The following is a 26388-nucleotide window of genomic DNA, read 5'->3' as shown; positions in this document are numbered from 1 at the left end:
AAGTTGTGAAGATTAGGGATTTGAAACCGATGTGTGCCTTTTGATTGCTAAAGTAATGATTTTGGGGTTTATGAGTGATTATTGTAGGCTTTGACTCCTTGAGAGAGAGAGTGAGTCGCGGTGGTTCCCTGCCGGCGAAAACTCCTGACAAGTAGGCTTTGACTCTGGTATACGGTAGTCCCCTTGATGCTGTGTAGCCGGCTTTGGATTCTGGTGGTTCGCGCTTTCTTTGGGGGAACCATTCGGCGTAGTAGTTTGCTCTCGGTTGGTGTTGATGTTGTGATGAGAAGATCATGGGGTATGGTCTTTGGATTGGTGTGTTCTGTTTCTTAAGTTTGGTTAGCCGATGGCGCTAAGTGATTGATTACGGGTTTAGGTTTGAGTTTTTGGATGAGATCTCGATTCCAATCGATTGATGCTCTCTAAAACACAGACTGTGTGGCTTGCTGCTGAATTTTCTAAACCTCCAATACAGTTGTTGGAGGTGGCTTTTCGGTGGTTGTGGGTGAAGTCCCGGTGGAGTCCGGTGTTTAATCGCTCTGTTTGGTTGGTGGTGTCTATTAAGTCGGAGAAGATGATGGAGGATGGTGTTCCTGGTGTGACGCCGGTGTGATTCGGTGGTTCCGGTGCATCGTCGTTCAGTCTCCGGCGTAGAATCTCGAGATGACGATAGCGGTGGAGGTGAAAGGACGTGTGGTCCCTCGTTGTGTGAGTTTCAGACACGTGTTCCGTTTCTTTTTGATCTCTTCACACGTGGTTGTGTTTGCCCTTTGTTTGGGTTTTTGTCTTTGTTTTATGTTTCTTCTGTATCTTCTTTCTTGTATGGGCTTTGTGTTGGGGCTTCGGCTTCTCAATAAAATCAGATGGCAAAAAAAAAATATATATATATTGTGCGACCTTTTTTCATAAATAGTGCCGCTTCATATTTTAAAATTAGTTTCTCAATGCAACTTTTTAATTATACTTTTCAACTCATTAATTGGATGATGGATATAATAAAATATGATCTATGTTTGAAATATGTTGAATAGTTATGTAGCTCATAGTTATTTTGTCACATTTTTTGTTTGAGAGATGTTGAATAATGCGGTAAGTTCAAATAACTGATAGAGGAAATGTAACTTAAAAATAAATAAATTAGAAATGAACAAATAAATAATATAATTAAAAAAATTAAATTTTATATTAATTATTCCAAATTTCAAAAACAATCCAAAAAAATTAAATTAAAAATTTAAATTTAATTTTTTTACATATCACCTCGTCGGTGACTGTTTCTGACATATGATCATTGACAATAATATTGTCTGACATGTTATTATTGGCGGTGAAAGTTTATCATCAACAATGGTGGTAGAAAACCGACATTAACAATAAAAATTTTAAATTTGTTTTTTTTTAATTTTTAAATATTAAAATTTTATATAGTAAAATAGATTCGATTTCATGTTGTATATATGAAAAAATAAAATGTTTAAATTTAAAATCAATAACCCACAAATTTTTAGCCCTTTTGGCCCTTGACAGTTGCCACGAATCTTCTTCTGACTGTCATGACAAAAAGAATGCTGACTTTTGATCAAAATGAAAAAAAGAAAAAAAAAGGAAAAAGAAAGAAAGCTGACTTTTGGCCGTTTACCTTGTTTTCTGCCATGGAAAGACAGAAGTCGAAGCTTGCAAAGAATAATAACATGTCCGATGATGTAAGAACAAGCGGAGTAGGTTCGATTCCGCTTGATCTCATCCCAGAGATACTCAAAGATCTGCCTGTTAAAACCCTAGCAAGGTTTCTTTGCGTATCAAAGCCCTGGGGGATGCATCATTCGCAACCGCGATTTCGTGAAATGGCTGTTAAAACCCTAGCAAGGTTTTGACTCTCACATCGGTTGTTCATCTCACTCCAGCCACTTCAAGTCTCTCTGATCCTGCCCACCATCCTGCGATTCCATTTGTAATTATGAAAGAACCATCACCTTCCAAGCATATTTCAGCGGAAAATCCATGGATGAGACTCAGAGATGTGAACATGGGTTAATTGTGTAAAGGTAAAGCTATGCATCAAAGCTCATGGTGTTTTCATAACACGGAAAGAGGTAGCATATCTGTGGAAGAGCGCTTGTTCGTCTCTCTCTTCATCTTTTAACAATATAGAGCATTAAAAAAAAAAAAAAAGAACAGTTAGATTCCTTCATGGAAGCATCATAAAATAAGTAAATACCTGTGTTTCCACTTCTGCGATTCTCTGTAACGACGCTTGCTCTACGCACACACGGCGTTTGCGTTCTTCATCGACCAAACATGTCATCTTATACCTTAGTTCAGCCATTTCTTGCGTAAGGTCTTCCGCTTCTTCCTTCGCCTTCAGTTTCTCCTCTTTCAGTTCCTCCTGCACATACACCAAAAATATCACATCCGAAACTACTTAGATTAACCCTTTTGGCAAAAGATAGCAAATAGAAATCCTTAGTTTTTCAAATGTACCTTGAGCCGCTTCACAAGATCTTCCTGCAGCTGTATCTGTTTCCCCATACCCTCCATTTTATCAATCAAAGTTACATTTCGGGGAAGTTCTAGTCTCTTGATAATTGCATCAAAACATTCACTGTCAAGACACAAAACCAACCAACATTGTTAGTAACAGGGAGGACACAAAAGTTAGTTAGTCGTAATAAGCTGGAACTCACCGAACTTCACTGGACAATGGAAACACATGGCTCAATTCAGCGAAGAAACACTCTCCATTTAGAGGTGGCTGCTCTTCGTTTTCACTTTCCAACCGTTCTTTAGTACTTTGAAAAAACTCTTTGATACTCTTTTCAGAACCGGCGATTCTCTTCCTCAGCTCTTCGTTTAGCTTCTCAACGGACTTAGCCTTCTCCTGCGCCTCTCGAGACTGAAACTGAACCTCTTCGATTACTCCTCTCAACTGATCTTTCTCTTGGATGCTTTCCTCTTGGATTCTCATCGCATCAACGAGTGCTTGCTCCAAAGCTGATATATCAAGCTTCATGCTTTCTATCTCACACAAGGACTCCAACGTTAAGGACGAGATGGTCTCCTCCAGTTTCTCCACAGAAAGAGACGAACACTGTAGCTCTGTCTCTTTGCTCTCGAGTTCTTGCAACAACAACAAATGCTCGGATTTAGACATACACAACTCCTCTCTCAAGAATTTAACTTCTTCTTCAAAGTCCCCTGATTCAGCCAATTTGGATTCAAGAATTTAACTTCTTCTTCAAATGCTCGCGATTTCTTAATACTTATATTTTGTCTTCTTCTTTAACACCATAACAATCTTGGTTGTGTGCTTCGTCTTTCTGATCCGAGAAGTGTGAACAACATCATAAACGGATCCAACTTTGGATTGAAATACATAAGTAAGTTAAACAAAAATGCTATACCTCAGGATGATTTATAAAAGGCTCGAACTTGTTCGTTAGTATATAAATTATTATTCCTCTTCTCAAGTTCTGTTTGTGGGTTAAGCAGATCTGTATCCTTTTCGTGAGCCTGTTTCATAGAAAGAAACAAAGACATTACATTCAAGCAGAAAAAAAAACTTGGCTTATTATATCAATGAAAACACAAAATTAACACTATTTCGCTTAAGTGAATGTGATTTAAACCTTAGAATCAGGTGTTCGAATCAGCTTTAGGCTATGACATAAGAAATCAAATCAGAATATACAAAATGAAAAATCATAAAACTTTGTGAGACTCAAAATTGAGCAAAGAGATTCATATATCAATAGCCAAAAGAATCAGGAAATGGAAATGAAAGATCAGCAAGTGATAGAACTAACCATCTTTGGAGTAATCTCAAGAGACGACAATTATAGCAGCGGCGGCAACAATTGAGCGATCTTGCCGGTTGATTTCAACATTTTGTTTTCCATTGAATGATGTGATTATCTGGTTTCGGTGAAAAGATGAACTTGACGAATAGGAGAGTGGAGAGGATGGATGAATATAAAAGTTGTGAAGATTAGGGATTTGAAACCGATGTGTGCCTTTTGATTGCTAAAGTAATGATTTTGGGGTTTATGAGTGATTATTGTAGGCTTTGACTCCTTGAGAGAGAGAGTGAGTCGCGGTGGTTCCCTGCCGGCGAAAACTCCTGACAAGTAGGCTTTGACTCTGGTATACGGTAGTCCCCTTGATGCTGTGTAGCCGGCTTTGGATTCTGGTGGTTCGCGCTTTCTTTGGGGGAACCATTCGGCGTAGTAGTTTGCTCTCGGTTGGTGTTGATGTTGTGATGAGAAGATCATGGGGTATGGTCTTTGGATTGGTGTGTTCTGTTTCTTAAGTTTGGTTAGCCGATGGCGCTAAGTGATTGATTACAGGTTTAGGTTTGAGTTTTTGGATGAGATCTCGATTCCAATCGATTGATGCTCTCTAAAACTCAGACTGTGTGGCTTGCTGCTGAATTTTCTAAACCTCCAATACAGTTGTTGGAGGTGGCTTTTCGGTGGTTGTGGGTGAAGTCCCGGTGGAGTCAGGTGTTTAATCGCTCTGTTTGGTTGGTGGTGTCTATTAAGTCGGAGAAGATGATGGAGGATGGTGTTCCTGGTGTGACGCCGGTGTGATTCGGTGGTTCCGGTGCATCGTCGTTCAGTCTCCGGCGTAGAATCTCGAGATGACGATAGCGGTGGAGGTGAAAGGACGTGTGGTCCCTCGTGGTGTGAGTTTCAGACACGTGTTCCGTTTCTTTTTGATCTCTTCACACGTGGTTGTGTTTGCCCTTTGTTTGGGCTTTTGTCTTTGTTTTATGTTTCTTCTGTATCTTCTTTCTTGTATGGGCTTTGTGTTGGAGCTTCGGCTTCTCAATAAAATCAGATGGCAAAAAAAAAATATATATATATTGTGCGACCTTTTTTCATAAATAGTGCCGCTTCATATTTTAAAATTAGTTTCTCAATGCAACTTTTTAATTATACTTTTCAACTCATTAATTGGATGATGGATATAATAAAATATGATCTATGTTTGAAATATGTTGAATAGTTATGTAGCTCATAGTTATTTTGTCACATTTTTTGTTTGAGAGATGTTGAATAATGCGGTAAGTTCAAATAACTGATAGAGGAAATGTAACTTAAAAATAAATAAATTAGAAATGAACAAATAAATAATATAAATAAAAAAATTAAATTTTATATTAATTATTCCAAATTTCAAAAACAATCCAAAAAAATTAAATTAAAAATTTAAATTTAATTTTTTTACATATCACCTCGTCGGTGACTGTTTCTGACATATGATCATTGACAATAATATTGTCTGACATGTTATTATTGGCGGTGAAAGTTTATCATCAACAATGGTGGTAGAAAACCGACATTAACAATAAAAATTTTAAATTTGTGTTTTTTTTTTATTTTTAAATATTAAAATTGTATATAGTAAAATAGAGTCGATTTCATGTTGTATATATGAAAAAATAAAATGTTTAAATTTAAAATCAATAACCCACAAATTTTTAGCCCTTTTGGCCCTTGACAGTTGCCACGAATCTTCTTCTAACTGTCATGACAAAAAGAATGCTGACTTTTGATCAAAATGAAAAAAAGAAAAAAAAAAGGAAAAAGAAAGAAAGCTGACTTTTGGCCGTTTACCTTGTTTTCTGCCATGGAAAGACAGAAGTCGAAGCTTGCAAAGAATAATAACATGTCCGATGATGTAAGAACAAGCGGAGTAGGTTCGATTCCGCTTGATCTCATCCCAGAGATACTCAAAGATCTGCCTGTTAAAACCTTAGCAAGGTTTCTTTGCGTATCAAAGCCCTGGGGGATGCATCATTCGCAACCGCGATTTCGTGAAATGGCTGTTAAAACCCTAGCAAGGTTTTGACTCTCACATCGGTTGTTCATCTCACTCCAGCCACTTCAAGTCTCTCTGATCCTGCCCACCATCCTGCGATTCCATTTGTAATTATGAAAGAACCATCACCTTCCAAGCATATTTCAGCGGAAAATCCATGGATGAGACTCAGAGATGTGAACATGGGTTAATTGTGTAAAGGTAAAGCTATGCATCAAAGCTCATGGTGTTTTCATAACACGGAAAGAGGTAGCATATCTGTGGAAGAGCGCTTGTTCGTCTCTCTCTTCATCTTTTAACAATATAGAGCATTAAAAAAAAAAGAAAAGAACAGTTAGATTCCTTCATGGAAGCATCATAAAATAAGTAAATACCTGTGTTTCCACTTCTGCGATTCTCTGTAACGACGCTTGCTCTACGCACACACGGCGTTTGCGTTCTTCATCGACCAAACATGTCATCTTATACCTTAGTTCAGCCATTTCTTGCGTAAGGTCTTCCGCTTCTTCCTTCGCCTTCAGTTTCTCCTCTTTCAGTTCCTCCTGCACATACACCAAAAATATCACATCCGAAACTACTTAGATTAACCCTTTTGGCAAAAGATAGCAAATAGAAATCCTTAGTTTTTCAAATGTACCTTGAGCCGCTTCACAAGATCTTCCTGCAGCTGTATCTGTTTCCCCATACCCTCCATTTTATCAATCAAAGTTACATTCCGGGGAAGTTCTAGTCTCTTGATAATTGCATCAAAACATTCACTGTCAAGACACAAAACCAACCAACATTGTTAGTAACAGGGAGGACACAAAAGTTAGTTAGTCGTAATAAGCTGGAACTCACCGACCTTCACTGGACAATGGAAACACATGGCTCAATTCAGCGAAGAAACACTCTCCATTTAGAGGTGGCTGCTCTTCGTTTTCACTTTCCAACCGTTCTTTAGTACTTTGAAAAAACTCTTTGATACTCTTTTCAGAACCGGCGATTCTCTTCCTCAGCTCTTCGTTTAGCTTCTCAACGGACTTAGCCTTCTCCTGCGCCTCTCGAGACTGAAACTGAACCTCTTCGATTACTCCTCTCAACTGATCTTTCTCTTGGATGCTTTCCTCTTGGATTCTCATCGCATCAACGAGTGCTTGCTCCAAAGCTGATATATCAAGCTTCATGCTTTCTATCTCACACAAGGACTCCAACGTTAAGGACGAGATGGTCTCCTCCAGTTTCTCCACAGAAAGAGACGAACACTGTAGCTCTGTCTCTTTGCTCTCGAGTTCTTGCAACAACAACAAATGCTTGGATTTAGACATACACAACTCCTCTCTCAAGAATTTAACTTCTTCTTCAAAGTCCCCTGATTCAGCCAATTTGGATTCAAGAATTTAACTTCTTCTTCAAATGCTCGCGATTTCTTAATACTTATATTTTGTCTTCTTCTTTAACACCATAACAATCTTGGTTGTGTGCTTCGTCTTTCTGATCCGAGAAGTGTGAACAACATCATAAACGGATCCAACTTTGGATTGAAATACATAAGTAAGTTAAACAAAAATGCTATACCTCAGGATGATTTATAAAAGGCTCGAACTTGTTCGTTAGTATATAAATTATTATTCCTCTTCTCAAGTTCTGTTTGTGGGTTAAGCAGATCTGTATCCTTTTCGTGAGCCTGTTTCATAGAAAGAAACAAAGACATTACATTCAAGCAGAAAAAAAAACTTGGCTTATTATATCAATGAAAACACAAAATTAACACTATTTCGCTTAAGTGAATGTGATTTAAACCTTAGAATCAGGTGTTCGAATCAGCTTTAGGCTATGACATAAGAAATCAAATCAGAATATACAAAATGAAAAATCATAAAACTTTGTGAGACTCAAAATTGAGCAAAGAGATTCATATATCAATAGCCAAAAGAATCAGGAAATGGAAATGAAAGATCAGCAAGTGATAGAACTAACCATCTTTGGAGTAATCTCAAGAGACAACAATTATAGCAGCGGCGGCAACAATTGAGCGATCTTGCCGGTTGATTTCAACATTTTGTTTTCCATTGAATGATGTGATTATCTGGTTTCGGTGAAAAGATGAACTTGACGAATAGGAGAGTGGAGAGGATGGATGAATATAAAAGTTGTGAAGATTAGGGATTTGAAACCGATGTGTGCCTTTTGATTGCTAAAGTAATGATTTTGGGGTTTATGAGTGATTATTGTAGGCTTTGACTCCTTGAGAGAGAGAGTGAGTCGCGGTGGTTCCCTGCCGGCGAAAACTCCTGACAAGTAGGCTTTGACTCTGGTATACGGTAGTCCCCTTGATGCTGTGTAGCCGGCTTTGGATTCTGGTGGTTCGCGCTTTCTTTGGGGGAACCATTCGGCGTAGTAGTTTGATCTCGGTTGGTGTTGATGTTGTGATGAGAAGATCATGGGGTATGGTCTTTGGATTGGTGTATTCTGTTTCTTAAGTTTGGTTAGCCGATGGCGCTAAGTGATTGATTACGGGTTTAGGTTTGAGTTTTTGGATGAGATCTCGATTCCAATCGATTGATGCTATCTAAAACTCAGACTGTGTGGCTTGCTGCTGAATTTTCTAAACCTCCAATACAGTTGTTGGAGGTGGCTTTTCGGTGGTTGTGGGTGAAGTCCCGGTGGAGTCCGGTGTTTAATCGCTCTGTTTGGTTGGTGGTGTCTATTAAGTCGGAGAAGATGATGGAGGATGGTGTTCCTGGTGTGACGCCGGTGTGATTTGGTGGTTCCGGTGCATCGTCGTTCAGTCTCCGGCGTAGAATCTCGAGATGACGATAGCGGTGGAGGTGAAAGGACGTGTGGTCCCTCGTGGTGTGAGTTTCAGACACGTGTTCAGTTTCTTTTTGATCTCTTCACACGTGGTTGTGTTTGCCCTTTGTTTGGGCTTTTGTCTTTGTTTTATGTTTCTTTTGTATCTTCTTTCTTGTATGGGCTTTGTGTTGGGGCTTCGGCTTCTTAATAAAATCAGATGGCAAAAAAAAAAAAAATATTGTGCGACCTTTTTTCATAAATAGTGTCGCTTCATATTTTAAAATTAGTTTCTCAATGTAACTTTTTAATTATACTTTTCAACTCATTAATTGGATGATGGATATAATAAAATATGATCTATGTTTGAAATATGTTGAATAGTTATGTAGCTCATAGTTATTTTGTCACATTTTTTGTTTGAGAGATGTTGAATAATGCGGTAAGTTCAAATAACTGATGGAGGAAATGTAACTTAAAAATAAATAAATTAGAAGTGAACAAATAAATAATATAATTAAAAAAATTAAAATTTAAAATTAATTATTCCAAATTTCAAAAACAATCCAAAAACATTAAATTAAAAATTTAAATTTAATTTTTTTACATATCACCTCGTCGGTGACTGTTTCTGTTTCTGACATATGATCATTGACAATAATATTGTCTGACAAGTTATTATTGGCGGTGAAAGTTTATCATCAACAATGGTGGTAGAAAACCGACATTAACAATAAATTTTTTAAATTTGTTTTTTTTTTTAATTTTTAAATATTAAAATTTTATATAGTAAAATAGATTCGATTTCGTGTTGTATATATGAAAAAATAAAATGTTTAAATTTGAAATCAATAACCCACAAATTTTTAGCCCTTTTGGCCCTTGACAGTAGCCACGAATCTTCTTCTAACTGTCATGACAAAAAGAATGCTGACTTTTGATCAAAATGAAAAAAAGAAAAAAAAAAGGAAAAAGAAAGAAAGCTGACTTTTGGCCGTTTACCCTGTTTTCTGCCATGGAAAGACAGAAGTCGAAGCTTGCAAAAAATAATAACATGTCCGATGATGTAAGAACAAGCGGAGTAGGTTCGATTCCGCTTGATCTCATCCCAGAGATACTCAAAGATCTACCTGTTAAAACCCTAGCATGGTTTCTTTGCGTATCAAAGCCCTGGGGATGCATCATTCGCAACCGCGATTTCGTGAAATTCTACTTGATCAAGTCTTCAACTCATCCACAAAGCCTCATCTTCGCATTCAAGAGCAGGCGTCACAGTAAACATTTCTTCTTCTCATCGAGTCAACACCAAGATAGAGATGAATCATCATTATCTTGTGTAGCAAGTTACCATATGAAATGCCATTCTCAACCTTACACAGCTATTACTCCATCTGTCCACGGTTTGATTTGCTATGGACCTCCTTCTAAGCTCATGGTGTACAACCCTAGCACTAGACGGTCCATTGCTTTGCCCATTATAGATGCTCACAGGCTACGAATGTACCACTACTTGGGTTATGATCCCATCGGTGGTGACTACAAAATGTTGTGTATGAGTAGAGGCATGCACGCTCGTAGGGGACGAGGCTTAGCCCACAAGATTCAAGTTTTGACATTGGGAAACGGGAGTTCGTGGAGGATGATTGAAGATTGTCCTCCTCCTCACTCTCCTGAATCACCTCATATATGTATAGATGGTGTTTTATTCTATGGAGGTTATTTGGACACAAGTACTCGTCTCCTTCGTAAAGATCATGTAGTCATGAGCTTTGATGTTAGGTCTGAAAAATTTGGTATTATCAAAGTACCATCAGAAAGAGCAACAAGGTTTACAAGAATGACAAGATACAATCGGAAGCTTGCTCTCATGTTCACTGGATATGGTGGATTTGGTTGTGGTTACTCTGGCTATATCGAGTTGTGGGTTTTAGAGGATGCTGCAAGACATGAATGGTCCAATAAGAATTTCGTTTTGCCTAGATTAGCTTCCAGGGATACCTTGTTTCAAGTATTCTGTGCCATTGATGATTCAGGCGAGTTTGTTTTGGCACCAGAAACTTTGCGCGCACCAACGTTTTATGTTATGTATTATGATCCTAACAAAAATAGCATGAGAAGAGTCGACATTGAAGGGATCGCAGATAAGAAGCTTCAGTTTTGGGATGATGACTCGGATCGTCGTACAATTTCTATCTTCCCTGGTCATGTTGAGAATCTCTTGTTTCTCTAAGAGTGCTCCTGACAATCATTTGCTTTATCGGTGTTTTTCTTGGTTGAAAAAAGATATTCATCTTCGTTAATGTGATGTGTGTGACATGGATTTCATCTAGTATCTGCTCTGTTTTTTTTAGGTCAGTGTCTTATGCTTCAGGAGACAAATACACCCGTTTGTTTGATTCAAAGATAGTATAAGAGACTTTTGATGAATCGAAAAAACAAAAGGATGAGTTTCAATGTGCTCAACTCCATCAAGCAATGACTTGAAGCAATAAAATATTGGTCCCAACATTGACTGTATAGGCGCCATTGTAGTAAACTCGACCAGCATCTCTATTTTCTTTTGGTACCTACCGAACAAAGTTTAATCGAAATCAAAGAGGAAAACATCAGAAACTTATAATTGAGAGTTGGTTAATCTAAACATTAGTAGCTGACTTTGAAGTGTTGTATTATACCTGATACAAAATTTTGAAAATGTCGCTGTTAAAAAGTTAATTTTGTAAATGTAGTAACAGTGTTCTTTAGTTTTGCCTCGGATACCAGCATCTGCAGACACACATGCTCACCAAGGCCTAAACCTAATGCATCTCATTATAAGACACGACTATATAATATACACAAACTCACACACATCTATTTCAATAGTCTAAAGACTCTAAACAAAGACGGTGAAGCAGCAGAGAAATCTAATAGATTACCGCCCAGGTAAAAGAGACCGAACCACCGACATAGAACTCACTATGCTTGCGACTTACGATCGTCTAAATAAAGAAGAGGTATCCTATTTATCACCCGACTAACACCCAATGTAATTAGCTTAACCTATCTGTGGGGAAACTGTATGTTTCAGCAGTTCTCTTCTCTCTTTTGTGTTTAGCAGAAAACAAAACTAAATAATTCAGAGCAAAATATAAAGTTGGCTAATATAACAAGCTTCTCGTTGTGAAAATATGCGGGTCCAATGGAAACGAAATCTAAATCAGTTTGGTTGGCTATCATGTAATAATTAAGAAAAAAACTCCATTTAGGATTATGATTTATATAGTGTTTTCCTCATTTACATGAGATTTCTTTTTAGTTTTACTTTCTTTTTCTTTTTACGATTATGAATCTCGTTTGTGAGCTTATAAATAGGAAAAGAAACAATGAATCTCGTTTGTGAGCTTATGAATCTCATTATGAATCTCACAAACGAGATTCATAAGCTCATAATAATCTTTTTAGGATTATGAATCTCGTTTGTGAGCTTATATATGCTCCTTCTCAAATTCATACAATCATGAATGGAAAAGAAACTTCCCATTCCATCCCAACCGATCTCAAACTAGAGATACTCTCGAGATTGCCTATAAAGTCAATCGCAAGGTTTCGTTGCGTGTCCAAGCTATGGGGTTCCATGTTTTGCAGTCCATATTTCACTGGGTTGTTCCAGATCAGATCCTCGGCTCGTCCACATCTTTTATTCGCAGTCGAACTAAACAATGGCTTTATCTTATTCTCATCATCCAGTGATCAGCGTAAGAATTCATATGACAAGTCATCTGTTGTAGTAGCCACTATGAGTCTCACTGATAGAAAGCAGCTAGTGTTTTGTGGTTATGCCTCTGGTTTTGATTTGTTTCCGTCAAATACCGCCAATCACGTACTCGGTTAAGGAAACGGTGCATGTAAGATGCTGCCCTAGCACAGGACAGCGTGTGAAGTTACCTATACTGACAATGGGCGAAGAAGACTCGTATAACTTTTTAGGGTTTGATCCGATTGACAAGCAATTCAAGGTATTGTAGATGGATGATGATTATTATTATTGTAAGATTCTGACATTAGGAACTGGAGAACTGACGTGGTGGGAGATCCACGAGCCCTTTGGCCATACACCTAAAACGTCTCGAGGGATATGCATCAATGGGGTTTTGTATTACTTAAGCTTTAATGGGAGGATAGTTAGCTTTGATGTTTGATCTGACAAATTCAAGCTAATCAGTGCAAGATGCTTTGATGGTTGGATTGTTTTTAAATTGATAAACTGTAAGGGTAAATTATGTGGGATCCATAGGCGGCGCCGGCGCCAGTATGCTTCCACTGGTGGAAAGCGTACAATTGAGTTGGGTATGCGTGTTTTAGAGGATACCGAGAAAGAAGAATGGTCTGAACATGTCTACACTTTTCCTGAAGATATAATCGTTGATCCCTTCAGTATTATCATTGTTGGAGTGACTGATGGTGAGATTGTTTTGTCAGGGGACTAAACATCTAAACCTTTTTATGTTTTCTACTTCAATCTTGAAAGGAGCAGTCTTAGATATGTTGAAATCCAAAGTAACCATGAAGCCTTTGAGGTTAATAACAATAGAGTTTACGTCTTCATAGACCACATAGATGATGATAAGTTTAATATTATGATGAAGAAACCATATGATGCTGCAGCATCTATAAGCCCACCAGAACAGAAGCGTAAACCAAACCCACAAGCACACCAACACCATCTGAAGCTCAATTACAACAAGATACGTTTGAGAGCATTAACAAACTAGATGATATGTGTATTTTAGATGTTGATGATGATGAAATTTGGTTGAGCTTTATCACTCCGTTGGCTTAGTTTCTAGTTCTTGTTATCATGTGCTAATTGGAGCAATACTGTTCTTTTCTCGACCTCCTTTATTTTAAACTAGGGGGGTGTCCGCGCTTCGCGCAGAATATTGTTTTATTGTTGTTAAAAGTATGATTTTTTGGATAATGTAATTATGTGATCACTTTTATTTGTTAAGAATGTTATTTGGTGTTTTTATTGTGTTATGTAGTAGTAATAGTGATATGTTAATATATTTTGTCTTTGTTTTTTTAATAATGTGTTTTGTCTGTATAGTATTTGTTAGCAGTGAAGTGAGCCTCTAATATAAAAATATATTGAATTTCAATAACTTTGCATTTATGCATTTATTGATTCTAAGATTTACGGTTTCAGCGTCAAAATTTTCTTTTAATTTTTTTTATATTTTTGAACATTATAACTTTCAAGATGTTTTCGTTTTTTTCCCATATTTTTACATTGAGCCTTCAATATCTATGTATTTTCTTTACGTTTCTGGTATGCGGTGTTTCTCATCATCACCAAAAAAGACTCACCTCATGCTCTTGTTCTTTATCGCCTTCTTCACCTTGAGATTTCTGGTATTTATTGTAGATCGGGTTTAGGAGTTCCCAGTTGTGCGGTTGTTTCTCGCATCATTTTAGGCTACTCCATGCAATATTGGATGCTCCTCTTCTTCCTTAGATTTTAGCTGATGTTAGGAACTGCATCTCTTTGGGTTGGGTCAGAGTTTAGTCGTCTTTGAAGTTGTTTTCCTCGTCGTTGGCTTACCATTGTTACTCCCCCCTCGTCTTGGTTTTCAAGATATGGTTTTTGGTGATCTGACTTCTATAGCTCGAGGACGGCTCCACGATTTGATGATTTCGTTTTGTCTACCCTTCCAGCTATGTTCTTTCATCTCGTTGCAGCTTTCAACCCTGCTTGCGTCTCTGTGACTCTCTCTCTCTTTCGCCATGTTTGCCACTCTAGGTTTGGATAGTGTTCTCCTCCGAGTATGCTCTGTAGATTTGGAAGATTGTTTCTGGTCTCAAGTCTGGACTCATGTTTCTCGGGGGTTGGCTTCATTTCTCCCTCACTCATGTTGTTCTCTTCTTCCCTTAGTATAAATGTGTGATATTAGACTCTTGGAGCTTTGGTCCCTTCTATCCAGAATTTTGTGGTTCTTCCCCGGCATATGCGTCTTGTTTGTGCTTGTTTAGTTTGTGAGATGCTTCTTACCTCTTAGCTGGTGGTTGTGCTTATCGTTTGTTATGTATGTCTCTTCCTGCTTCGTGGTGATTTTGGCCTTCTGTTGATTATTCTTACTCTAATCCGCTTTCTTGGTTCTTTGCATTGGTCCTTGATCACGCTCATTTGTGTTCGAGGGATTGCTTTATCTGAAGATTATATTTCTACATTTTACCTACTTTTGATTGTTCTGGCCAAGATACTCTATGATAAAGTGGGGTAAGTTAGTTTTCGTTCTTGATCGCCTTTGAGCTCTGGACCTTTATTGAGTTAGTGTTTCTTTGGCTTTTTTTTTCTCTGGGATTATGGTGGTTTTATGTTTAAATTATGTGTTCTGCTTTAGTTTGGTTAATATTAAGATAAATAGATAGTTGTAAATGAAATAATAGAAAATAGTAAAAAATAATAAAATAACGAAAGTTTATGTTATTTTTAGCTGCAAATAAATTAAATATTAAAAGTACATTTATATTTTTTACTTATTTCTTTATTCGTTTTGCAATTTTTTGAACAATAAAATAGATTAAAATATATTAGCAAAATTCAAATGATGATGGTTAGTGTGAGAAGGATTAGATAATGTATAATTAGAAAATACCAAATTGCAATAATCTAAAAGAAGAAGGATCTAAAATGTAAAAAGACAAAAAGATGACACGTGGCAGCAAACCCCCCTGCCACTTGTCGGAAGAAGAGAAAAAGTCTACTTTATATATAAAGATACCTAACTTGGACAAATCTCGTAAGAAAAAAAAATTATAGTTCAAAGTCAACAACTGCAATAACTCACATATCAAATTAGAACACTAATTAAGTCACTCTTCTAAACATAAATTTTGCTATTTTGATTGCGTAAAATGTAAAGTACTGCTTACAAGAAATTTGATAAGAAATTTGATGGGTTTAAACAGAACATCCATCAGTGACGACTTAGGCTCCTCAAGCTGCAGTTAGAGCCGGCTTACTACAGAGGAGAACCGGTGCGACCGCACTAGATTCGTCCGTCACCAAATTCAACAATTTTATGGGATCATCCTTTCCATAGTTAATACTTAATAATGTATATTATATTTGTTTAAGATTGAATATTGAATAAATAGTATGGTGTTTTAAGTTATTAGATCATATATTTTACCACAAATATTAGCTAGTATTTTTTTTTTATAAATCACATTTTTATTTTTAATTTTGTTTTTTATAAATCACATTTTTATTTTTAATTTTGTTGAAAAAGATATTCATCTTTCTTAATGTGATGTGTGAGACATGAATTTCATCTAGTATCTGCTCTGTTTTTTTAGGTCAGTGCCTTTCGCTTCAGGACCACGTAAACAAATATACCTCAATTTATCAATGATTTCACCCCGTTTGTTTGATTCAGAGTTAGTATAAGAGACTTTTGATGAATCGAGAAAACAAAAGGATGAGTTTAAATTAGGGTTTTATTTTAATTATTTTGACCATTGCAATGTGCTCAACTCCATCAAGCAATGACTTGAAGCAATAAAATGGTCCCAACATTGTCGCCAGCATCTCTTTTTTCTTTTGGTACCTACCAAACAAAGGTTAATCGAAATCAAAGAGGAAAACATCAGAAACTTATAATTTGGAGTTGTTAATCTAAACATTAGTAGCTGACCTTGAAGTGTTGTATTATACATGTTAAATTTTTTTTGAAAATATCCATGTTAAAAAGTTAAATTTGTAAATGTGATAACGGTGTTTTTAGTTTTGCCTCAGATATATGTTATTTTTAGATCCGCCACTGCCGACAATCAAGGACTAAACCTAATGCATTTCATTATAAGACACGACTATATAATATACACAAACTCAACACATCTATTAACATCGTTTAAACAAAGATGGTGAAACAGCAGATAGATCTATCGACTACCACCAAGGAAAAAGAGTCCGAACCACCGACATAGAAATCATTGTGCTTGCAGGTGATCTTTCTCAGCTGACGTGGCAATTATGCAGATATTTGGTTCTTCTTTTTATGGATAAGCACGAGGATGGTTCTCTTTCTCTCGGTGACGACAGTCTTTTTCTGGAGTTAATACGATGTCGTATTATGTGGAAACACATTCTCTCCATATCAGCATTTGTCGGTTAACGTGCTAAGCTGCCTTGACTCGTTTTTTTTTTCTTTTGCCAAAGTACTCCTCTTCTTGTTTAAGTAAGTTTCATTGTATTGTACACGCCATTTTGATTGGATACTGATTTTAGTTACCCGGACGGATGTAAACATCGGAGAAATTTAGGGTGCCTATCCGTGGATTCAGTATCCAAATTTGGACATGTGGTCTCGGAATATGCGAATTTTGATATTCGTCTATATATTATACTCTCTCCGTTCCTAAAAGATGTATGTTCTGGAAAAAAAAATTGTTTCAAAAAGATACATTTTTTACTTTTTCAATGTATGATTTTATGAAAAATTGTAAGTTTCAAAAAAATTAATGGTGTTTATTGAATTTCTATTGGCTAAAAGTTACAAAAAATTGTTATTCACAAAAAACAATGCATATTTAATGAGTTTTCTTAATATATGTGAAAAATCTAGAATATGCATCTTTTAAAAACAGAGGGAGTATTATCTGCAGATATTTAGATCCGCATTCGGATCCGTAAAAATAATTATTTAAACAAAAATATATTAGAGTTTTAAAATAATACATAAATTAAATACAGATGCAAAATTTATAAATATAAATGTATATAATATTATAAAAATTAAAATATAATATTATAAAATCATTTTATGTATAAATATTGATATATCAAATAAAAATTTTAAAATAATATATTTTAAAAATACAGATCCAGATATATAGACCTAAAAATTAAAATATCCAAATTTGGTTGACGGATCTAAGATTTAACTATTAGGATTCGAGTACCCCAAATATTCTATGATCCTACTGATCCAAAATGGATCTTTGATCAAATCTGGATAATAAGTCTCCGGTCTAACTATACTATCAGATCTTAATTATTTCTTCTATATTATCTCAATTTTATATTTAATATTTTATGACCTTTTTTTCATAAATAGTACCGCCCAAAACGAAAAATTCACTCTTGTTGCTGTCACCTAGGGCTAACAGCTCTCTCCTTTTCTGCATTGCCACGAAAGTCATCATCCTATAACTTAATTTAATAATTTCTAGATGGATTAGCGACAAATATCACAGCTTTTAAAAAAGGATGCTTATATTACTATGCGAATAAAACAAAACGGTACCAATAATTTACAGTATATAAAAGTTCTAAACACATTAGACTCGTCTTCACAGTTTTAGGTATTGTCATACTAGTTTCCCTTATAAATAATCAAACAATTTTTGTCAGTTGGTTTATATACTAAACTAAAAAATGTTGGTACTGTAGAAAATAATTAATAGACGCATATATTGAAATCATACAAAAAGATATGTCGTCTCCTGCTCGCACTCTTTAGCTAAAGTACCAACAGGGATATTTAAATTATTTCCTAAACATAAATTTTAAATTTTAAAAAAAAATTGTAAAAAAAGTTATTGATATACTTAGAATGACGATCAATCCATCTGATTGTCAACTATTTTCAATAAATTTACATAAACTGTCTCATATGTAGCCGAAAATATACTATTTGTATAACTAGATTCTAAAGAAAGTTATCCAACTCAGTTCACATGGACATGGTTGGATGGTACGGCGAATTTGAAACAGCGTATAACTTGAATATTTTACATAGTTTGTTTTATGGCCTTCGGGATTAGTTGGATTTACGGACGAGCTCTTACCCATGGCAACGTGGACATTTGTCATGGATCCATGGATCTATAAATATTTTTGTGTTGTTTTAAAGGTCTATTTTAATTTGTTAAATTATTAAAAAGGTCTATAATTAAGTAAATTTAATTTATTTATTAAAAAATAAAATAAAAAAAAATTTGTAATTTCACCATTAGTTTTGATATATTTTTTTCTATTTATTTAAGGTCTTAGATCATCTCCAATCATATTCTATTTTCTACTCCAAACATCATATTTGAATAAAATATATTCCAACCCCACTCTATTTTCAACTCCAAAATGAGTAATGACTAGGGTTACTCTATTGAAACCTTTTTAATTAGAGAATGATCTTTTAAATCTTGAATTTTTTTATTTCATACTTAAATATTTAAAAATAGTACAATAACATAAAAATATGATTTCCATAAGAGATTAATTAATAATTTTACATAAAGATGCATAAACTAATAAAATATCAAAACTAAACATAAAAAAATTAAAAAAAATCATAAAATAAGTAATTTAATAATCGAGTAAATCATTTTTGGAACCGCTAAGATCACCGAAGTATCGTCCAAACGATGAAAATGATCGATTTTAAAATTTTCTTCTTCAATTTAGGTAAATCAAAGATAAAGAAGCCCATTATTCACTATGAAATTCACCAATTTACCATTTGTGAAAAATATTCCAATGCTCAATATTGAACCAAAATATGATATCTTATATATATTATTGTAGTTTTTAATAATAAATGTTTAATTTAAATGAATTATTTTTTATGTAAGTTCTGTAAATATAGATAGTTAGAGTTAATTGATAATTTTCATAAGTAGAAAGTATTAGTAACAATTATTAATTAAATAAAAATAGGATCATTGATGACAAAAAAAAATAGGATCATTCTAAAATATTCTTTTTGGTGTAAAAAATGGAGTAATACATTGGACTAAAATCTAACTCCGTTTTGGTGTTGTATCATTATAGTGCAAAAAATGGAGTATTGGATTGAAGATGTTCTTAGAGCTCAAGTTATAAGATATGCAGTGAAGAAAAAGTATAGAGAATATTTATAAAATGGTCTATATTCCGTGTTTCGTTCGGAACTATTATATTGGTTAAGACGGCACTGCGGACTAATGACCCAAATTAAAAAAAAAGGTTATCTAACTCCTTATGAAGTAAAAAGAAAAAACTCCCTATGAATAACTTGTATGTTCATATAACATCTTCGTACTACGAATATGGTTTATCATGTTAATTAGTATTTGTATGTTCCTATAACATCTACGTACTACAAATATGTTTTCTCATGTTATTTCTTATACACGATAGAAAAACATAAATTTAGCAAGTTGTGATTAGGTAGAAGATCACGAGGTATCTCATGGAGTCTCTATTTTCTCTTAACATTTATTTTGGTTTCAATTCTTTAATTTTATGTTTTTAAGGAAGCATTTTAGCAAATATTCATCGATGATTTCAATATATATATACTAGGATCGGCCCGTCCTACGTACGGGAAGTTAATAATAAAAACTGTTTTATATAAATTTATATTAATTTTATGAAGCATTTAAAAATCATGGTGGATTGAAAACTATATTATAAGAAACAATAATGAATAGAATTCTGAGATCACATTGTTAAGACATCATTAGTGGTAAAATAGCAAGTAGAGTACCTCACTAATATTTTTATTATTATTTTTGTACATAATTTAGTTATTAATAATTTTAAAAATTAAAATAAAAAAACCTATAAAATGATACCACATGTATTCACCGATTCTTTAGAAATGTATGAAAGCTCTTTCCACAGGTACCACTCTTGCTCTCTCTTTTTTTATCCTTTCTCTTTCTTCTTTTTCAGTTTTTAATATTTTTAAACTTGTTAAAGACTGACGAATTTCAACCGGTGCGAGTGCATTTATTTTTAATACACATTTTTGGTTTGGAATTAAAATGACAATATCCGTCACTATTCTATTTTTTCAGAGAATACAAAATTAGCAAAAAAAAAAATTCAAAATAATATGATAATATATATATATATATATATCTTCTTATTATTCTTAGTTCAATTTGACATAATTAAAGAAAATATTAACTTTAAATAGATAATAGGTGAAATTTCATGTTTACCACATTCATGATACCATTATTGATCTTTACGATCACTAAAGAGACATTTTAAAAAATATATTTTCAATAAGTGGCAGAAGACTCTTATACTCTTGTTCTTGATATATATATATATAACAAATAATTATTTAAATAAAAAACAGATTTTTTTATGTTTTCGAATTATACTTTTTTAAAATTCAAACTTTTTTATAATTTTTTTTTTTTGGAATTGTTTTGGTTTATTTTTTAATTCTACAGATATAAGATATGTTCGGTTATTTATAAAATTTGATTCAATTCTCGTTCAGATATTTTGTTATTTTGTTCAGTTTGGACAACAAAGTGGGGAACCAACTAATATCAAAAACAAAATCGGGTCTCTTTCGGTTACGGACGTTTCAGATTATTTTGGTTAATTTGAGTAAATTTTATTGATAAATTGTTTTTTGCCAGGAAAAAAACAGGTGATTTAAGTTTTTTGGATAAATTATCAGGTAGCTTATATAATTTTAAATAATTTAGGGAAATGGTATTCATATAATTCATTTTGGATAGTTCAGTTTATAAATAATAAGTTTATGATATTTGTTACTGTAAAAATAAGTTTATTTAATATTTTAGATTTGTAAATTATATTTCAAATGAGATACTTAGGGTCTGACTGGTGACCATTCTAGAAACAAGAGGAACGAATAGAAAAGGAACGTAGAGAAACAAAATTGCAGGAATGAAAAGGAATGGTTGTTTCATCCCATATTTAACAAGGAATTAATTTGTTCTTTATTTCTCTAAAAAAAAAGGAATGGTAGGGAATGAAAAGGAAAAATTATTCCTTATGAATGGTGATTTTTTTAAGGAATGTTAGGGAATGCATTTGTTCCTCGTCGTTCCTTGGTCACCATTCATACCCTTATTGATTTTGGTTCGGTTCTCGTTTGTTTTTGATATTTTAGTTTCAGAAAAATATAGAATACATGATATAAAGAAATATACATGATTTATGAAATTTGATTTAGTTTCGATTTAGTTTTTTATTTGGTAAGGTTCGATTCTTCAGTTACAGGTAAACACATGGCTAATTTCATGTGTGCAGAGCTTTGTAGTACTGGTTAACGGCACATCGATTTTAATGTTTGATCTCAAACCTCTCGTCATTCTATTTATTTATAAATTAAAATTGAGATACAATTATTGACCATATATTAACTTAGAAAAATAAATTGGCGGATGAATCAAATCTATTTTTCATTTGCTAGTTGACTATAGTAAGAATAATATTATTGTATATACTCAAATCAAAGTTTAGAGTCATAAATAATAGAGCCTAAAGAGACCGACAAATAATTTAATTGGTAAAGTAGTTTACGATGACGTGGATTTTTTTTGTTATCTATCTATATATAATTGATTACGGCTGCTGGTTCAGAGGCGGACTTTGTGGGTTACCGGACTTGAAAAATTAGAGTAGTATAAGGCCCAAAATTTATAAGTCTGAAGTCCAAATAATGTTGTGACGGACACGTGTCGCCTCTGCAGCGAACGACTTTCCACTTGGCAAAGCAGGAGAGATACCAACATATTTATATATATATATATATATAGATATTTTTTTTGATAAATCCTATCGGCTGATCCGGTCGCCCTCGGAAAGAACGCACTTAGTGCTACAGAGTGGAGTGGCTACCACATTACTTGACCCGAGTTTGGAATACCTTCCGACTAATGCCAAAGGGTGAACCGATCATCTGTTACGATCCACCGTGAAAACCACTTAGACCGAAATCCAAACTCAGACTAGCTAAGTGATGATAATTTAGTTTCCATGGGAAATCGAACCAAGGACTGATGTGGGTACCCATCAAGCCCAAAGAGATTGTCACTAGGGTACAATATATGCATCTATTAATTATTTTCATCTTATTTAGATGTGATATAATCTAACAATACTAAAAGGGGAATATGAAGCTCTCTCAGCCTATCCACCTCAGCAAATTAAAACAACCAATTAGAAGACTCCAATATGCCACATCTCTCACTCCAACCATAGATCGTTCAACGACGCCTCTTGCACTCCCATTGGGAAATTTCATTTCTCTGCAATTTGCTGTTAAGGTGTATTAATGTCGACCCCCACTTTTCATTTAATTAATGTTTTACTCCTCCATTCACGAGAGATCGTTCCAATTCCCTTTGTTTCTCCTCCGATATAAACTCATTTGAGTCTGTAGATCTTTCCAGCTTCTACCACTGGACAAAATACTTGCCTCCGGTTCTCCAACGTTACACTGACGTGACGGAGAAGCTCACACGCTTGGATCCGGTGATGTTGTCTGCCACCAAGGGTACATATCCTTAATCTGAGAGACTTCTGTGTGCTTGCATGTTTGATCCAAGATACTTCGTCAGAGACACGACTCCCTCCGTCGTATCCACTGCTATAGTTTTTTTCGTTTAATGTTGAGATTTTGGCCATAACACCCAATGTTTACGTGCTCGACAGTTTGCGAGTGTTGTCAAGCCAAAGGTATTGCTTATCATTTTAGTAGTGCTTTATATGAAATATGTTTTATGTCTGGTTGTGAATTTTGAATTGTTCAAAACAGATCCACTCTATGCGACTACTGGACCTGAGATATGGAAAGTCACAGGTGCAAGGAAGTATCTCAATGAACAGAACCGAACGTTAATGTGAGAAATAGCCCCATATTTAGTACAATGGTTCTAGTTTGAATATATGCCTATGCAATGTTCTTCTCTCTAACTATTGTTCTAATTAAAATTTATTTTCAGAGAAAGCACTTGCTCTTCTCCTATTAATTGTGATGAGTATAGTTACGTCATTACCAAGTTTAATGTCTACTTAAACGCATAATTTCACGGTAAGTCTTCACATAGTTAAATTTACGCATACCAAATTAGTTGAACAAAAAATTGGGCATGCACAAGATTACATGGCTTAATTTGACTTACATATTTCATTTATTGTGGAGGTTTTGATCCTTTGAGAGTTCAGTAACTAGAACCAGTTTTTTCATTCTTCATTTTCCATTTCATATGCTCAAATGGTTATCATGATCTGAGTTTTGGTCTTGAAAATTCTGTTACTCTGTATTTCCACTCAACCTTTCATCTACTACCGATATTACATACAGTTTAGTTCATTCTTGATTTTTTTTAATTCTTGCAGATTGGTGAATATGGGTGATAAAGATGGTTTTGATTCGTCGATGCCTCATATGAGATAATTTTTAATTCATAGGTACTTTGGAGGTTGAAGGTCCCCAAGAATTATTGTGTTGATTCCGGTGGCAAGTCTTGGATCCCATGTTACAAAAGAAACTTGATCATGGATGTTGAGCCTCTGATTAAATAGGAGCCTCTAAAGATACATATACATGATGTTGGTACAAGAAAGAGTACCGAAAGCAGAATAAAACTTTCCATGCTTTTGCCATGGAAGCTGACAAAGCCTTTCATGAGGAGTATAAGGTCAAGAAGAAGAGGCAGCTATTGCCGTTTGCAGCATGGGTAAGGGAAGAGATATTGTCGTCTGAGATAAATCACGTCCATGAAAGGAAGTGGAGGCTAAAGCAATGGCTAGGGAAATATGAAGAATAGCTTGAGAGGAGAATCTGATTCAAGGGTTTAATATAGTAGACTGGCTGAAGGGGTGTGATAGAGAGAGGGGACTTTGTTGTGATGAAGATGGCTGGTGAAGAAACCGAATTTAATCTTGATCCCGAGGCTGATCAAGACCGGAGCGAATTTTCTTATTGTGAGTTGTTCCATGAATGCCATTATAACAGGTGGCAAAGATGCTGATATAGATGCCAAAAATGAGAGGAAAGTACTATTACTAAGCTGAAAATTTAATTTTGTTTTTATAACTACTCGCGAGATGTTATAAAAGTTGTAACCTCTTTTGCCATTTTATATGAATGATAGATGTTTGTTGAAGAAGTAATGGAGTTAGTGGAGCTTAAACCTCTTAAAAACTCTATACTTGGCCTTCCTCGAGTTAATGGTCATTTGCCAGAACAGAGGAAAAGGCTTACTATTTCAGTTGAATTAGTAGTCATTTCTTTAATCTTCATGGACAAGCCTACATCTGGTATGCAAGGGCTGCCACCATTGTTATTCTTAGGGCATCACATTTTCAAATCCGTCGATGAGGTTTGCCCATGGAATACTCTACTTTTGAGTCCCGAAACCAGAATACATTTGACAAATCATCTTTGGATTAATGCAAGTATGCAACTTCTGTTGATGAAACGAGGAGGTTAAGTTATATATGCTGGAAGTCTATGGCATCACTCAAAAAAACTCATCAAATATTTTGAGGTAGCCTCATGGCCCTCATCCGTCTTTATATATTGGGATTCTCCATTTTCTGGCCTTATTAATTTTTAATACATATTCCATATTTCTTGCAGGCTACTGAAGGGGTTCCAGGCGGACACTATCCTGCCACGTGGAAGCTTGATGTCACCACTTTTTCAAGGAAGTCAAAATTGAGCTTTGGCTTTGCTCAAACATTCGACAACTTAAGGTGCAGAGAACAAGATCAATGAATAAAAGAAACAACTTAATGGGAAACGAAGTCGGCCAAAGGGAGGATTTGATTACTATGCTGTTCATCCTCGGTATCAGTTCGTCTTGAACTTATAGCTCTCTAACTAATAGTTCACTTCGAGTCTCACTCCTCACTCCTCTCTCCTCAGATCCTTTGTTGCCAATGGCCGCTTTTGGACCATCACGTTTGCTTCCATCATCTACCAAAATTATTTCTTGACTTTAATCATAATCGTTGACTAATTCAAGTTAGTGAGAAATATACTATTATTCGTTTGAAATAAAAAATATTTAACTAAATATAATATATAGTTTCAACTACCTCCAATATTAATAATATAATAGAGAAATTTCAGATTATGAATCTGTTTGACTATATGTCAGTATGAAAAAGTAAAATAAAGTATATTTAATACATAAAACTTTGCAAGATCATTTACACATGCGGAAGCTCAAAACCATTGTATCCTATTCTCTCTGCAAATGTGGAAGTTAAAGTATCTGACTTCTAACTGTTACATCTACCTAATGGTCATTTCTGTTAAAAATTATATACAAGAAAAAGCAAGATATATTATTGTTTTTAAAAACTATGATATATTATAATTTATTTAGTTAAATGGTTTAATTTGACATCATAATATGCATTTTAATTAAATTTTCTTCAAATATATAAAGAAAAAATATTTTTTAATATATATATATATATATATATATGTGTGTGTGTATATATCATAATCCAACCCAACAAATACTTATGATGATATACTATTAAACGTTGGAAAACTATTTTCACTTAGGTTCAAATTTTTTTCATAAGTAAAGGTAAATTAATATTTATGTTGATATATTGACTAAGAAAGTTATCGCATATCAAACCTACTGAAGTTTTGTTTATTTTTTTCTTCACTTTTTAAAATACTTTGTAATATTTTATAACACTGGATGATAATTTAGAGAGGAAATTTTTTAAAAAAGTTTTGACATATTATACTTGGAGAGTAAATAAAATAATATAATAAAATAGTTTACTGATCAAAAATATATATAGCATAGAAATATAAGCAGACAATAATAAGTTCTAGTTATTATAACAGTACTTCTTTTTATGTAATTGGACTTATATAGTGAATACTGAACGCTAAAACGAAACTGTATTTTATTTATTAAATATATTCGATTATCCAAAAAGAACATTTTTTAGGGAGGTAAATAGTCCCCAGTGGTGGTGGGTGGACTGGAAATTCCTTTCCACGTAAAGCTTAAGCC

General features: G+C 34.4%; 3 protein-coding genes and 1 pseudogene across 3 annotated transcripts; 2 read left to right on the top strand and 2 right to left on the bottom strand.

Annotated features, from left to right (window-relative positions):
* Window positions 1-435: 435 nt before the first annotated feature.
* LOC125586131 (protein Daple-like) lies at window positions 436-3223 on the bottom strand (the record flags this gene model as incomplete). Its single annotated transcript, XM_048755949.1, has 4 exons — window positions 436-2136; window positions 2219-2386; window positions 2482-2602; window positions 2685-3223. Coding segments are annotated over 4 exons (888 nt in total), but the record flags the coding sequence as incomplete, so codon positions are not given.
* Window positions 3224-5821: 2598 nt separating this feature from the next.
* On the bottom strand, window positions 5822-7199 carry LOC125586316 (golgin subfamily B member 1-like; the record flags this gene model as incomplete). Its single annotated transcript, XM_048756314.1, has 4 exons — window positions 5822-6112; window positions 6195-6362; window positions 6458-6578; window positions 6661-7199. Coding segments are annotated over 4 exons (888 nt in total), but the record flags the coding sequence as incomplete, so codon positions are not given.
* Window positions 7200-8963: 1764 nt separating this feature from the next.
* Window positions 8964-10973, top strand: LOC106429386 (F-box protein At2g21930-like). The gene has a single exon (XM_013870137.3). The coding sequence runs from the start codon at window positions 9539-9541 to the stop codon at window positions 10820-10822; it is 1284 nt and encodes a 427-aa protein (XP_013725591.2). The 5' UTR covers window positions 8964-9538; the 3' UTR covers window positions 10823-10973.
* Window positions 10974-12091: 1118 nt separating this feature from the next.
* LOC106429373 lies at window positions 12092-14175 on the top strand (annotated as a pseudogene).
* The last annotated feature ends 12213 nt before the right edge of the window (window positions 14176-26388 follow it).

Source organism: Brassica napus, chromosome C4 (assembly GCF_020379485.1).
Source record: "Brassica napus cultivar Da-Ae chromosome C4, Da-Ae, whole genome shotgun sequence".
NCBI classification, from domain to species: Eukaryota; Viridiplantae; Streptophyta; class Magnoliopsida; order Brassicales; family Brassicaceae; genus Brassica; species Brassica napus.
This window is presented reverse-complemented; position numbering and strand designations above follow the sequence as displayed.

Coding starts and splice junctions, on each gene's coding strand:
- LOC106429386 (XM_013870137.3), top strand. CDS start 9,539: ATGAAAAAAAGAAAAAAAAAAGGAAAAAGAAAGAAAGCTGACTTTTGG.